We start from the raw sequence: 16,053 nt of genomic DNA, 5'->3' as shown, positions 1-16,053 counted from the left end.
TTCCAAAAACCTCCTAGGGCATGGCAATGTGATTTCCCTAAGCTTTCAGTAACGGACTGTGAGGGTATTGTCTTTGATTTTAATAAAGTGCCTATAGCAGCTAGTCATAGATTGAGTGCCCTGAAGTATCTTTACAGAACTTACCTTAACTCCCCGCCGGTTGTCTCACATGAACCTTGGTGTCTCTGATGCCTGCTGGAGAGGCGGGGCTGGGGATGCAGAGTTCATCTTTTGGGAGCACCCAGAGATTTGCTCCTTCTGGCCTCGGGTCCATGATGTTTTTGGTGGCTGTGGTTGGCTCTCACGTTCCATATACAAGTGTGGCCAGGCTTCTGCTGAACCACATTGGTGATGTCTCGCTTAGTGAGAAAAAAAGCTCTACCTAGCCCCGTTGTTTTATGCTAGACAAGCTGTGGCACTGGCCTGGAAAAATCCAGCAGCACCAACCATATCAGATCTGAAATGGGTTATTCATAAAGAACCTACCTATATATAAGAATGTGTATGAAGGTAGAGGATTGGTTAAGAAGTTTCATAAGATCTGGAGGAAATGGTTATCTTTGTTCCATATTGATATCTGATCTCTGACCTTAATTATTCCATGTTATGCAGTGTATGCAGTTTCTCTGATGTTTTATTACCTCTGTGGGGACCGGCAGGTGGGCCTGACCTGGGGAGACCATGGGGCTGGTTTTATTGTATGTAAAAAAAAAAATCAGATCTGGGAAATTATAGACCTGTAAGCTTAACGTCAGTTGTGTGCAAACTATTTGAGGGATTACTAAGAGATATTACACAAGACTACTTCATAGCAGAAAATATTTTTTTTTCAGCATCACCATGGGTTTACTAAAGACAGGTTCTGTTTGACTAACATGGTCAGCGTTTATGAGGTCGTGAACGCTAATGTAGATATTGGGAATGCTGTAGATGTGATATACTTAGACTTTGCAAAGCCCTTCGACACTGTTCCCCACAAAAGTCTGGTGCAAAAGTTGAGGATGCAAGGACTGGGGAAGAGTCTGTGTGCATGGATAGGGGACTGGCTAATGGACAGAAACAAAGCGTTGTGGTCAATGGATCTTATTCAAAATGGGAGACTGTTAGCAGTGGGGTCCCACAGGGGTCTGTACTGGGTCCAGTGCTCTTCAATTTATTTATTAATGACCTAGTAGATGCAGTAGAAAGCAATGGTGCTATTTTCGCAGATGATACAAAATTGTGCAGAATCATCAACTCTCAGGAAGATAGTGTTATATTGCAACAGGATCTGGATAGGATGGCTATATGGGCACATACATGGCAGATGAAATTCAATGTTGACAAATGTAAAGTCATGCATTTTGGACGTACCAATGGTCTAGCACCATACAAAATAAACAGAATTCAGATGGAGATATACAGTAAACGTGAAGGACTTAGGAGTACTCATTGATGACAAGTTAAATAATCGTATTCAATGCCAAGCCGCTGTAGCAGGACCACCTCTTAAACGTTTTGGCACATCTGTGAGGGAGCAGGCTGGTGTACTTTGTTTTCTGGTTGAACTCGATGGACGTATGTCATTCAACCTAAATAACTGTCATTTTACTTATTGAAAAAGGCATATTCCTCTGGCTGTGTGTGGCCTTGCAGAGCCAGTGATGCTGAGTTTCCTACTTTCTGCACAATTGGCTAGCTACTACTACTGTAGTGTTACTGTAGTGAATACTGTAGTGTTGCAGCCACGCACAAGTAAGTCACAGATGACAGACAATTCCCTCAGTAATCAGGCAGCAGCTTAAACGGTAAGCACAGATCCCACCTGTAGATGCAGCTTGCAGTTTCTAGCTCGTTCATGCTTATGTAAGCCCAGAGTAGTGTGCAGATAGTGAGCAGGACACAAGTGGCTACCAGCCCGACCAGGGCTCATGGCTCTCTGACTGACACATGAGCCCACCCACTTTCCACTATAGCCGGATCAAGACTACCGCAGGGGCCAATAAGCAGGTTTACTATACCAGGCGTTACTCCCATATACTTATGGGGCTTGGCCAGAACCTGGACATTTAATTTACTATACCCGAATGTTTACTATGAAGAGATTATACTGTAAAACCTTCTGCATCAAGAATTAGAAGCTTGCCCCCAACTCCTAATCGAACTCTGTCCCTCCCCGAGCTGCACCAGTGGTACCAGTTTGCTTTTATTCACGTTTTTTAGTGGAGATCATGACTTGCGTGGCCTGGAAGCTCAGCGGATTGCCGCACCGGCAGGTCATGGGGATCGGATGTAACCTGGATTCGGCACGGTTCCAGCACATCATCCAGACGGTGACCAATTCTCCGGAGGAGGCGCAGACCGGATGGATCGTTGGGGAGCAGGGCGAGAGTAAAGGTAAGGCCTGAGCTAGACACACCCAAACTCATCAGGGGTTTATCCTATACAATAATCTGCAAGTGTCCTTGCGTACTCCTGTCCCTGTGTCCTTGCTGCAACGTTCTGCACATGTGTAGCAGGGACAGCTGTTGGAACAGGAGGAAGGGCGGGGTGTGGAGCGGAGACACGCCTATTCGGGCTGACATTAGGCCGGCAGCAGCGGTGATCACGGATGGGAGGGGAAGGGTCGGTTGTGGCCTAAAGCCCGTTTTTAAACATGCTTAGGTCTGCTTGTTGGAGCATATTATGGGGTCTGTATTATTGACTGGGGTGTGTAGGATGTGCATGCTGCAGCGGGGGGTGTCCGAGTCTCCCGATCGCTGCCTGCTGCTAAGGAGGACCTGTCAGAAACGAGGCTACTTATCGTGGGGCAGCATAGCACAGTTTCATGTGCCTTCCCAGTGTTAAAAGACAATTGAAGTGAGAAGGATATGGAGGCATCCATATTTATTTCCTTTTAAGCAATACCAGTTGCCTGGCTCTCCTGCTGATCCTCTGCCTCTAATTCTTTTACCCATAGACCCCGAACAAGCATGCAGCATATCAGCTGTTTCTGACATTATTGTCAGATCTGACAAGATTAGCTGCATGCTTGTTTCTGGTGTGAATTAGACACTACTGCAGCCAAATATATCAGCAGGGCTGCCAGGCAACTCGTATTGTTTCAAAGGAAACATATAGCAGCCTCCATATACTTCACAGTTCAGTCGTCCTTTAAGCCTGGTACACACATCCAGTTTTCCCACCTCGAAGTTGTATGAGAGCTTACCTATACAATCTGTTTGTAGTACAGGCAGTCCCCGGTTAACGAACGAGATAGGGACTGTAGGTTGGTTTGTTAACCTGAATCTGTACTTAAGTCAGAACACTGTGCAATCTCTGTCCCCTGTACCTCCTCTGTGCCTCTAGTGTCCCCCTCTGTGTCACCTCTGCCACCTGTACCTCCTCTGTGCCTCCAGTGTCCCCATCTGTGTCACCTCGGCCCCCTGTACCACCTCTGTGCCTCCAGTGTACGCCTCTGTGTCACCTCTGCCCCCTGTGCCTCCAGTGTCCCCCTCTGTCACCTCTGCCCCCTGTACCTCCAGTGTCCCCCTCTGTGTCACCTCTGCCCCCTGTGCCTCCTCTGTGCCTCTAGTGTCCCCCTCTGTGTCACCTCTGCCCCCTGTGCCTCCAGTGTCCCCCTCTGTGTCACCTCTGCCCCCTGTGCCTCCAGTGTCCCCCTCTGTGTCACCTCTGCCCCCTGTACCTGCTTATATAAGTTTAAAAACCATTTTTTCTTAGAATGTTTTTAAATCAATTTTCTCAAACTACAAGTCCAATTTGAAACATTTCTTTTTACTTGTTCCCATGGAAACAGAATCCATGCCATTTGTAACTGCGGGCCGTTTGTAAGTCTGGGACTACCTGTATTCAAAATGTGTTGGCCCTCATACTACATGAAAGTAGTGAAGTTGACCAGTGATTGGCCAATAAAAATTGGAAGTGTGTACCAGGTTTTATCGTAAGAGAACAGAGGCGCCAGCAGGATAAAAGGTAGTAAAAATTTTAAAATTTGCTGGGAGGCAGTGGTGGACTTACCTCCGGAAAGCAGACTCAAAATACTGTCTGAATTAAACAAATACATTTATTATTGGTACCCCAAAAGATGCAACGCGTTTCGCAGGCACAGCCCGCTTCATCAGGCAACAAGATAGGGGACAAACAGTAGCTCGTCAGTAGGACGAATAGCGCCTCTGTGAGTCAGAGGCGCTATTCGTGCTACTGACGAGCTACTGTTTGTCCCCTATCTTGTTGCCTGATGAAGCGGGCTGTGCCTGCGAAACGCGTTGCATCTTTTGGGGTACCAATAATAAATGTATTTGTTTAATTCAGACAGTATTTTGAGTCTGCTTTCCGGAGGTAAGTCCACCACTGCCTCCCAGCAAATTTTAAAATTTTTATTACCTTTTATCCTGCTGGCGCCTCTGTTCTCTTACGATAATACTAGGGATGGGACGAATCCACAATTTCTTCGAATCCAAATCCGGATCCGAATCTAAAAAGGTTTTTTAATATCTCGAACCTTTCGAATCCCGAATCTAACGAATCCTGCACATACGAATTGTACGATCCGTGGTATAGTTGCCCACAGTATAGGTAGCGAGGTAAAGGTGCCTTCAGTATAGCTAGCTAGGTATGGGTGCCTTCAATATTGGTAGCTTTCAGTATAGGTAGCAAGGTATAGGGGCCTGCAGTATAGGTAGAAAGGTATATGGGCCTTCAGTATAGGTAGCAGGGTATATGGGCCTTCAGTATAGGTAGCAGGGTATATGGGCCTTCAGTGTAGGTAACAGGGTATATAGAGGCCTTAAGTATAGGTAGGTATAGGGGCCTTTAGGTAGGTAAAGGGACCTTCAGTATAGGTAGCAGGGTATAGGGCCTTAAGTATAGGTAGGTATGTAGGTAGGTATAGGGGCCATTAGGTAGGTAGGTATAGGGGCCTTTAGGTAGGTAGGTAGGTACGTATAGGGGGCCTTTAGGTAGGTATAGTGGCCTGTAGGTAGGTAGGTATAGTGGCCGGTAGGTGGGTATAGTGGTAGGTAGGTAGGTAGGTAGTTAAAGGGACCTTCAGTATATGTAGCAGGGTATAGGGCCTTAAGTATAGGTAGGTATGTAGGTAGGTAGGTATAGGGGCCTTTAGGTAGGTAGGTATAGGGGCCTTTAGGTAGGTAGGCACGTATAGGGGGCCTTTAGGTAGGTAGGTAGGTACGTATAGGGGCCTTTAGGTAGGTAGGTAGGTATAGGGGCCTGTAGGTAGGTAGGTAGGTAGGTACGTATAGGGGGCCTTTAGGTAGGTATAGTGGCCTGTAGGTAGGTATAGTGGTAGGTAGGTAGGTAAAGGGACCTTCAGTATAGGTAGCAGGGTATAGGGCCTTAAGTATAGGTAGGTATGTAGGTAGGTAGGTATAGGGGCCTTTAGGTAAGTAGGTATAGGGGGCCTGTAGGTAGGTAGGTAGGTATAGAGGCCTGTAGGTAGGTATAGGGGCCTTTAGGTAGGTAGGTACATATAGGGGGCCTTTAGGTAGGTATAGGGGCCTGTAGGTAGGTATAGTGGCCGGTAGGTAGGTAGGTAGTATAGGGGGCCTTTAGGTAGGTATAGTGCCCGGTAGGTAGGTAGGTACGTATAGGGGGCCTTTAGGTAGGTATAGGGGCCTGTAGGTAGGTAGGTATAGTGGCAGGCAGGTAGGTATAGTGGTAGGTAGGTGTCGCTCCCCCCCGTGCCTCCTCCACTCACCCCCACGGCCTCCTCCGTCCCCCGTGCCTCCTCGCTCACCCCTGCATAAGTATCAACTCACATGTCCAGTGGAGCGCAGAGCGTCAGACCTCGTCGTTACTTCTCGGTTCCCTCTAGTGGCCGGATCGGCTTTTACTGATGACGTCATTGTAAAAGCCGTCACTAGAGGGAACCAGGAAGTCAGCGAGAGGTCTGCCGCTCTGCGCTCCACTGGACAGGTGAGTTGATACAAAGTATGCGGGCGGGCGGAGGAGGACGAGTGCGAGCGGCGGATGCGCGGCGATGCAGCATCGGGTTTCGGCGGATTCGTAAAGTGGAAAATGGCGTCGGGATTCAAATCCACGAATCTCGAATATTTCCCAATATTCGAGGGATTCGTGGATTCGCCGGATTCGTCGTCCCATCCCTAGATAATACTGTGTCCACCCCTGGTGGAGGGGTGACCTACCCCTACTTTCCTGATCTACAGAGAGCGACATCTTAATCCTGAGTGAGGACAGGTCTAATCTCCTCACCTGCATCTACAGTGGTTGCCTAAGAGGTAACCCATGTTTGTGAGTATATTCAGCTCACACTTACATTTATCCACGGTTTCCAATACATACTACACTATATTGGGCTCTCTGTGTTTCTTTTTTATATTTTGTACCAGGTTTTAGGCTCACATAAATAATGATTGCATCTATGGCTGGTGGTCGGGTGCAGCTTAAAACTGAACCAATTCAAATTGACAGGAAGTGCCTTTCCAAGCTGCAAACAGTTGGCATTACATTTTCATGCAAACTGAAAATCTAAGCATTTCATTGACCATCTGTACTCCTGACTCACATTTGTGGAACGATAGGAATTTCACCACTGAGGGGTTTTACCCCTTGAGCACCAGAGCAATTTCCACCTTTCAGGGCTCCTTCCATTCATTTGTCTATAACTTTATTATTACTTATCGCAATGAAATGAACTATATCTTGTTTTTTTCGCCACCAATTAGGCTTTCTTTAGGTGGGACATTATGCCAAGAATTATTTTATTCTAAATGTGTTTTAATGGGAAAATAGGAAAAAAAATGTGGGGAAAAAAATCATCATTTTTCAGTTTTCGGCCTTTATAGTTTTTAAATAATACATGCAACTGTAATTAAAATCCATGCAATTTATTTGCCCATTTGTCCCGGTTATTACACCGTTTAAATTATGTCCCTATCACAATGTTTGGCGCCAATATTTTATTTGGAGATAAAGGTGCATTTTTTTTCAGTTTTGCGTTCATCCCTAATTACAAGCCCATAGTTTATAAAGTAACAGTGTTATACCCTCTTGACATAAATATTTAAAAAGTTCAGTCCCTAAGGTAACTATTTTTGTATTTTTTTTGTTTTTGTTGTATTTTTTCTTTCTTTTTATTATAAAAAAAATAAATTGGGGAGTGTAGGAGGTAATGAGTTAATTTATAGTGTAAAAGTATGTACTTGTATATGAAAAATGTTTTGGATGTAGTTTTACTATTTGACCACAAGATGGCCACAGTAATTTTTTGTCCATGCGACCTGTAAGCGTCGGAAGTACACTTAGGCTGGGAAACTTTTTTTTTTTTTTCACAATGACCGCGCTGCTTCTCATAGAAGCAGCCGATCATTGCTGGGGGGCTGAGATCAACGAACGGGAACGGTTTTTCCCGTTCATTGATCTCCGGGCGAGAGGCCAGTGGCGTGCACAAGCGAGCGGGAGCGTGGACAGCGGCGGTAGCGACGGGAGGTGCGTATATCTACGCTCCTGGTGGGCAAAGGGTGTAAAAAGGAGCAAAGATATACGCACCGCTGGTGGTAAAGTGGTTAAAGTGTACCTAAGGTGATGTGTATGTACAGTGCCAATCATACAGAGAGCTAGGCTATGTTCCTTTTTATTCATTTTTTTTTTTTCTACCTGAAATAGTTAACAAGCAGGCTCGGTTCCCATGCGTACCAAAAATGTACCCGTTTGGTAAGTTTTTGGTAAGGCAGTAACGGACATGCAAACAGATCTAATATTAAAAATAGCTTGTGCTTCCACTTGCTACTTTTAGCAGATCCGCTTTGTACCTTCCTTTAATCGCAGCGTAAAGTCCCAACCTGCATTTTTACCAGGTAGCGGGTGCGTTTGCCCTAGAAACCTATAAGGGAAACTCATCCGCTCCAGATCCAAACGGGACGAGAAAACAGTGTGGAGTGAAACTGAACTGGTCTGAACCCAAAAAGCCGGTTTCCTCCGTTCCAAATGGGAGTCGAGCCTTTCTCTCCAGTCGTGACCTAGTTAGACTACTTCTTAACCTTCACTGATGAAATACTTTCCTAGCAGAGAACGACTTCTCACTGCAAGGGATAGATTAAAAAAGTAGTTCATACATTTTAGCTCTAGGACATAGAAAGACTGTGTCATACTCAGGGCTGTGGAGTCGAGGACTCTGAGCAATCTTGGGTACCTGGAGTTTGAGTCGGTGGTTTCAGAAACTGAGGAGTTGGAGTCGGATGATTTTTATACCCACTCCATAACCTTGCAAGGGAGCAATTTTGGATACTCTGAGTCGGTGGTTTAATAAACTGAGGAGTCCATCGGAGGATTTTGTATAGACTCCACAGTCCTGGTCATATATTCTAGTGGCTCTACAGATGTCCTCAGACATTGCTTAGTGGTCAGGAACCTCAAACACATCCCTTCCCTCCCTTGTTCCACTGTAGAACAGAAGAGGCTGTGGTCATTCCTAAAACCATCACCTGAACGATCTCTTAAGGACCTCTTTGAATGACTATCATTGGGCTTCTACTGTATAGTAGCCATTGGTTTAGTTAGAGTTAATCTGACCCTCAAATCTTATTTTCATGCTCATTTATTTTTCAGTGGCTGCTTGGAGCGATGCGGATGCTGCAAATAATCACCAGCCAACAGCAAAATTATATCCAAAGATCTTCCAGGAGCAGCTGGCCTGCAGGTAAGTGTCCGTGAAACGCTCGGTCAGTGTGCCTTCTAGCGTAGAGCCAACCATGCAAGGGTCAATAATGGCCCAACCAGGTGGGCACTAAGAGAAACACACCGGCATTGCTTACCAATCCTTTGCCAAACACTAGTGCTGCTTGCCGATCATCAAAGGTGATCCGCAGTCTATGGACTACCATCATGCCAAAATGAAGTTCTGGAAAATTTTGCATTTCATTGACCATTTTAACTGAGACCGTCATATGGCTAGACCGTCTGAAGCACTTCTGATCAGCACTGTCCCAACTTCACCCCTCATGTTGCATTCCAAAAAAACCTGTGTAGCTCCCATTGGTGCGCTCATTACCGTGGCAGTGGTCACACTATTTGTGTACCGCGAGTTACGCTAATACCGTAACTCTCGATACTGCAGGCCGAAGTACAACAACGAAACATTTGTAAAGCGCTTTTCTCCCTTAGGACCCAAAGTGCATAAGCTTGTCTCAGATCAGTACATAGTGATGTGTACAGGGGAAATGTTGTGAACATAAATGCCATACTAAAAAGATGGCTTTTCAGTTTTTTTTATTTTAAATGTGTCCAGGTTTGGAGATGTCTTGATTAAGTTTGGCAAGGTATTCCACATGGTAGGGGCAGCATGACAGAAAGTTCCTAATGCTTTTAGTTGAACTCTGGGGTGGTCAAGTTATTGAATCCTGCACAGTGTGTACACTAGTATTACCACTTTTATGTGTATCAACCCCATTGCCACTACACATCATTACAACCCCCAACCAACTAGTGACTACAATAGCCATGCCTGTCCTCCAATCAGTAGTAAAAGTAAGGGGCGGGTGGTGTGAATGCAGCAACCCCTTACAGGTGTTTATCACAGGAAGCTGGGTTGCTGTATTGATGTGGTGACTCCACCCCCACACGCATGCATACACACCCCTTCGGTCCCAGTAATTCTAAGGGGAGATTATAGGGAGCACCACTTATGTTAGATGGGATGGAGGGAGGAGGACCGATCCTGGAGCCTGGCCTCTTTACACAGTCTCAATTCATATTGTAATACCTTTTATTTCTCATTCTTCAGAACCCTGGAGGTCATGAAAGGGAAAGGTCAGAGGTCATGGTCCATCGGTCTGTCCGTCGCTGACCTCACAGACACCATTGTACAAAATAAAAAGAAGACTCATTCTGTCTCTTCCTTTGCTAAGGTAACTGGATGCTGTATGCCGATGTCCAGTAGTATTGTGTGTTTCCATGTTATAAATTGCTACTGTTATGTTCTTTCCTTTCTAATTACTATCATGCCGGGTGGAAGTGTCATATTGTGGGGCACGCCTGGTCTGCTAGACTGTTTAGGAACTTCTGCCACACCCCCTGCACCATTGTGAGAGCGAGGGGAACCAATATATGTCATTGAGGAGTGGTGGCGCAGTTAATGTATGTCTTTGAGGAGGGGTGCGGCAGCCAATGTGTGTCATTGAGGAGGGGTGCGGCAGCCAATGTGCGTCATTGAGGAAGGGTGGGGCAGCTAATGTGTGTCATTGAGGAGGGGTGGGGTAGCCAATATGCGCCATCGAGGAGGGGTGGGGCAGCCAATATACGCCATTGAGGAGGGGTTGGGGACTCAATGTGTGTCATTGAGAAAGACAGAGTAACACTAACATGATGCTTGGGGATGCACACAACTCCTCAATTTTCCTCCTCTACCCCCCCCCCCCCCCCCTTAAGGTGGCCACTAATGGTCCAACTTCTAGCAAAAAATTGTTTGAGTGGTCACACAATTCTGATCGGATTGGTTGAAAAGAATCTCAGTTGAAGGTCACAATCGATTATGTACAATTATAAAAATAGTCGTCCGATTGGATTTTTGTCAAACCAAAATTTGGATTTGCTTGATTAGTTGTGATAGATAGTAAGCAAAGATTGGTTTGTTGATGGTGTAGTGAACGATTTTTCTTCCGATCACAATTTCTGATCACTCGAACAATTTTTAGCTAGAAATTGGACCATTAGTGGCCACCTTTACACATATCAATATCCACAGACACATCTGATATTGCTGGGAAACCCCGATGTTGAAGGTAAACTTAGATCTATTTTGATATAGATATAGGAACAAATGCGTTCTAACAGCCTACAGATGTGTATATGGTATTATTAGGTATAATGGTTGATAAAAATGTACTGTTGAAATAATTAGGGATGGTCATGAAAGTGTTAATAGTTCTGAGTTGTAATACATTTTAATAAAATTTGCATCAGCTTCAAATTTTCTGCATCTCGTTAATCATCCGTACTTTTGTATTGCCAATATTTGCATTGCCTTAGTGAATTTGCTTCTGTTCTTTCTAGCGCTGGTTTAGTCATTTCGTTTTTGTTGCTCTTTGTGGTATTTCAGGGTTTTTTCGGCATCCAGGACGAGGTGTTTTTAAGCCTGCCGTGCACACTGGGGAGTGGAGGGGTGTTTGGGAACCCCCAGATTCTGCAGCAGGATGAGACGGTGTCTGAAGCCCTCCGGAAAAGTGCCTCCTCCATACACAGCCTTCAGCAACAGCTAAAACTCTAACTGTACAGAACCGGCTTCTGTGCCTGATCTACAGCGCCACCCTCAGGGGTGAGGAGCCTCTGCAGGACAGAGCAGTACTCTGCAGGGATAATCACACTTTTCCAGCAAAGCTTTCTAGTTGCAGGTTCTAAATTCTGATGAAGTGAACTTGTGTGTTCCTGGTGGCCTTATTTCTAACCTTTAGCAACTCTGAAGCACTTTCACATTATAGAAATCAAGAATACGATGAATGATGATGTCATGGGGGCTATCTATAGCTAAAACTCCAAATCTAAATGTTCATTAATTCCAGAGAGAGCGGTAATTAAATTGAGAAGCTTCCCATCTCCTTAAAGGACCAATAGAGCGGCTTGAAAGGTCAAAAGGGAGGGACTGTCTCTTGACACTGAGGAACTTCCTCCAACACTCTTACAGTCCAGGTCTGCATACCATTCTCCAGGGTATATCCCTGGAATACATATGTTTTCCCATGCAGTTTTCTATGAACGTAGCCTGTGATTATGTGCAGTTTATATCACTCAGGTTTCCTTCAGAACTATTCTACAATAAACTCGTCCTCAGGTTTATGTGCCTTATCTGATCTTACAGCTTAAAGGGAAACACCCCATATCTGTTGCCAAACATGCTCTCCTGCTGTGGTTCCTTTCCTAATTGAAATCAATCAGAAAAACAATGTCGGGGTATTAGTTATCTGAAAAATAAATGCTAAATAGGGCCAGAGGAAACTTCCAGCTTGGAACACCCTGGACTTGTGGGAGGATCCTGTGCCTTTGAGACAAGTGGAATTGTGGGTGGGCAGTCAGCACAAGAGACCGCCCACTTCATGCTCTGGTGGTAAATTGATATCGATATTGATATCTTACAATTTATAATGGGGTTATGTTTAATAATGCAATTCTTCCATAATTTTGCATTTTTTTTTTTTAAATGCCCCAATTAGGACATTTTAACCTCCTGTAAGTAGAGGTACACCAATGCAGTAAATCATTCAGGATAGCCACTTTTACATTCTATATCCTGCTTTCAGCATCAGAAATGCTTCCTGTATCTATATATAGGTATGTAGATGCCGCCACCTCTAATACATTTTAAGTCTGTAGATCAGGGAGAGGAAAGTTGTTACAATGGGAAACACTGACAAATGAAAGATGATTGCTGATTGGCCACTTGCGATTACCTCACTTTGATTCTGCCTTATTTCTGCTTTAAAGAATAACCCGGTAGCAGTTACCTAACTAACAATAGAATTCAATTCAATTCACTTTATTGTCATTGTGTAACACAACGAAATTACTTTTCATGACAACCCCACGGTCCATGTGAAGACTCCTTCTTCACATTGTGCCTAATTTCAGCTGGGGTATCCAGAAAACTTAAAGTAGATTTGTTAAAATATTCAGCTGTTTAGGTGGCAAGGGGTAATATTGGACTATAACGCGGTTTGTTAGAATGTTCATGAAGCAGTGGTTGTGCAATTTATATATTGGCCTCAATTCTGGTATGGTTCGCGTCCATTTTACCGCATACACTGTATTTAACCGTATGGGGTACAAGCTGTTTGCTGTTCTGTTAGATTTTAATCATAATTTACTGCATGCAGTAAATTTAAGCCATGAAATGTGCAGTATTTCGTAATATTTTACTATTCTTATGGAAATTAGGGGGCATGTTGGCACATCATTTACCGATCAGTTTAAGACCTACCTGAACCTGGTGGTAAAATCCATTTGAGTGCATTTTGCAGTTTTTAGTGGAGTTCCTATTCCTGTTATAGTGGAATTCCTATTTCAGCTGCGTAAAGGAAAATAATAGTAGAAGTCAAACTCCAAATATTTACTGGATTTTTTTTTTATAGGGGATGCCTATAAATATACCTTCCATTGGTTGCTGCATAATAAAAAAAAACAATAAAATCACCTTCCAAAGACTACCCTTACTTGTGGAAGACAGTTACAGACTACCTAGTAAGCTCATGGTGAACCAGAACTCCCAGAAGTGTGTAGGGGCTGAACCAGACCAAAAAGCCTCCTTGCTAAGATGTTAAACAAAACAAAAGTTTGCCTTCTTAAAACAGAAGGTATTTGTAGTTATTCAGATTGGTGTGAGCATTAAAGACCATTATTGTTTCATGCTTACTGCAGAAACAAGCGCTTTTACAGCATATTCCGTATGTTTGGAAATGCGGAAAAATCTGAATTGCTAAAAAAAACAACAACAAAAAGAAAACCGAAAATAGCAATTGTGTTATTTTCCTGCCATAAATATTTTTTTTTTTTTACCACACATAGTTTCCAGATTCGAGGCCAGAATTTTGTTTATATAGCGCTGACGTTTTTCTGCAGTATTCTACAGGGTACATTGTACTATTCACGTCACTGTAGCTACGCACTAAGGATGGTCAAATAGATGTTAATGATTTAACCTCCTGAGCGGTATGCCTGACACTGTGTCGGGCATATACCGCTCACTAGCCTCAGGAGTCCTCATGGTTAATTTATTAGCTCCAATGGCTGCAAAAGGTTTAGCGACCACTATGCTAGCTGGTATAGGTAGCCGGCCTAGTGCTAGCTAAACCTTTTGCAGCTATTGGATCTAATAAATTAACCCTGGGGACTCAGGCTCGCAAAACCTCCGAACTAGCGAATGAACCAGCCGCTGCATTGCACTCGTCCGCTTCCAGATTACATACGATTAGCCACTTCAGGTTCCGGAATATTTACCTCTCAGGGCTAGTTCACAGTTTCACATGTAAATATCTTTCTCTCTCTCTCTCTTTCTCTCTCTCTCTCTCTCTCTCTCTCTCTCTCTCTCTCTTTCTCTCTCCCCCCCCCCCCCCCTCTCTCTCTCTCTCTCTCTCTCTCTCTCTCTCTCTCTCTGTTTGATTTCAGTGAATTTTATATAGTAAATAGAATTCTGTTATATTTTCAATCTTGATTCCCTCTGACTGAAGCTAATTCTGATGTAATTTCCTCCCTTACAAACGTTTTTTTTCTCTCCAAGAATCTGCTCTGTCATAGCTGCTTGCTTTGTAAACGTGAGCTCAGCAAGACCAGATTTTTAGCCTTATCACACTGAGCTTCCCTCAGTCAATCAGTGAGGAGCAGGGGAGGAGTGGTGACAAGTTTCCCTCTCTCACTGTTTGACGATGGCCACAATAGAGCCAGGCTGACAGATAAGATTTATTAAAGCACAAACATTTCGGAATAGATTGGAGAGCTTGCAATGCAGGGTGAGGTTCCAGGCTGCATAATGAACACAGTGCAGTGCGTAAATGGAATTTGATTTTGTGGCTGACTGTCCCTCTTTTAACTTCTTGAGGATCACCGGCCCCAAGTGACCAGGCGAATACAGCACTGCACAACTTTAATTGCTCGGCCTTACAACTTAGCACGCAAATGACTTTTAACTCCTTTCTTGCCACTGAAGGATGATTTTTGGTGGTCTCTGATTACTGCTGCTATTTTTTTTAATTTAAAAAGGGTGTTTTTTTTTTCAAAAACATAAATTGGAATCCGAATCATTAGCATCTCAATGACCATTCTATAATGCTTAGTACACACAATGCGATTTTCTGTCTGATTGACGGTCGATTCAATTATTTCCAACAGGTCCGATCTGATCCCCAATGTATTTTCTGATTGGTTTTCAGATCACTTCTAATTTATACAAAATCGATCAGAAATCAGGGATCAGATCGGAGTTGTCGTAAATAATAGATTTGACCATCACGCTGATGGGACATTGTATCGTGTGTACTAGGCATTGCACTTTGTCATCGAGGTGACACCTGCTGTGTGGTATATATACTGTATTTCCTACACACTAATGAAGTGTAAATAATGTCAAGATTGTTCTGTGTCCTGTTTCCACTGTCTGCTATTTATGGCTGTCATGTAGATTTTCTCCTTACAGTTTGACATAAAAAAATAAATCATTTTTACTTCACTTGTTATTGTGTATGTGTGATTGGGGAAGGGGGGATAATGATGGATACTCAGAAAATTTCCTTCATTCAGTGAAGGACTTCACCATTTCAGCCCATGGGTATTTTTCACCTTATGCATTCGAGCAATTTTCACCTCCCATTCATTTAACTTTATCACTGATTATCACAATGAATTGATCTATATCTTCTTTTTCCACCACCAATTTAGGCTTTTTTTGGGTGGTACATTTTGCGAAGAATTATTTTTTTCTAAATGCAGTTTGTACAGGGGGACCGGACTTTAGGTGGTTGCACCAGCTAGCGCACTTAGCTTAGCAGATAACATCCATTGTCTCAGCTACAAACTGCCTATCTGTGTGGGGACAGCAGTCACAGGAGTGTGGGATAGCTACACCTAGCTATCGTATGCTATGTTATAAGGGGGATGAGCAAAGACCCCCACACCCGGACAGCAGATATAGAATTGAGACCCACACAGGAGAGTACTCAGATTGTGGTACTCATGTATGCAATTATTACGTTATAGTGATAGAGTAAATTTATCAGTTTTACTATTTGTACCTATAGGGCTATGTCCTTCTGGACGCCAAGTGTATAATTTTATTTCCCTGGTACTCCTCTGTTCGGTAGTGTATAGCTATCCATGTCTCCAAGACTATCAGATCGGTAGCGCAAACACACCTCTTTCACCCTTCTGGCCCCGCCCTTGTATCCTATTTACCTCATTCTCTGCCCCTCAGATCTTGCACATGTGCGCCTGCGCCGCTTCACTAGTCCTCAGGAGTGAGATCTGGGAGGCAGAGAAGGAGTTACGGTATTAGGATACAAGGGCAGGCCAGAAGGGTGAAAAAGGCGCGTTTTTCTGGGCATATCGCAGCTCTTTCTCTTT

The 16,053-nt window shown here is 43.9% G+C and overlaps 1 protein-coding gene across 1 annotated transcript in view; it reads left to right on the top strand.

Moving 5' to 3' along the window:
• Positions 1–15,163, top strand: part of UEVLD (UEV and lactate/malate dehyrogenase domains) — a 60,540-nt gene extending 45,377 nt beyond the window's left edge. The window contains exons 9-12 of the mRNA XM_068261754.1: positions 2,203–2,376; positions 8,563–8,653; positions 9,737–9,860; positions 11,051–15,163. Of these exons, the coding sequence (XP_068117855.1) occupies positions 2,203–2,376; positions 8,563–8,653; positions 9,737–9,860; positions 11,051–11,218 (557 nt within the window). The 3' untranslated portion in view covers positions 11,219–15,163. The remainder of the gene's footprint in view (positions 1–2,202; positions 2,377–8,562; positions 8,654–9,736; positions 9,861–11,050) is intronic.
• The last annotated feature ends 890 nt before the right edge of the window (positions 15,164–16,053 follow it).

The sequence above is a fragment of the Hyperolius riggenbachi genome, chromosome 11, assembly GCF_040937935.1.
Source record: "Hyperolius riggenbachi isolate aHypRig1 chromosome 11, aHypRig1.pri, whole genome shotgun sequence".
Taxonomy (NCBI): domain Eukaryota; kingdom Metazoa; phylum Chordata; class Amphibia; order Anura; family Hyperoliidae; genus Hyperolius; species Hyperolius riggenbachi.
Note: the sequence above shows the minus strand (reverse complement) of the source record. Positions and strands in the feature narration are given on the sequence as shown.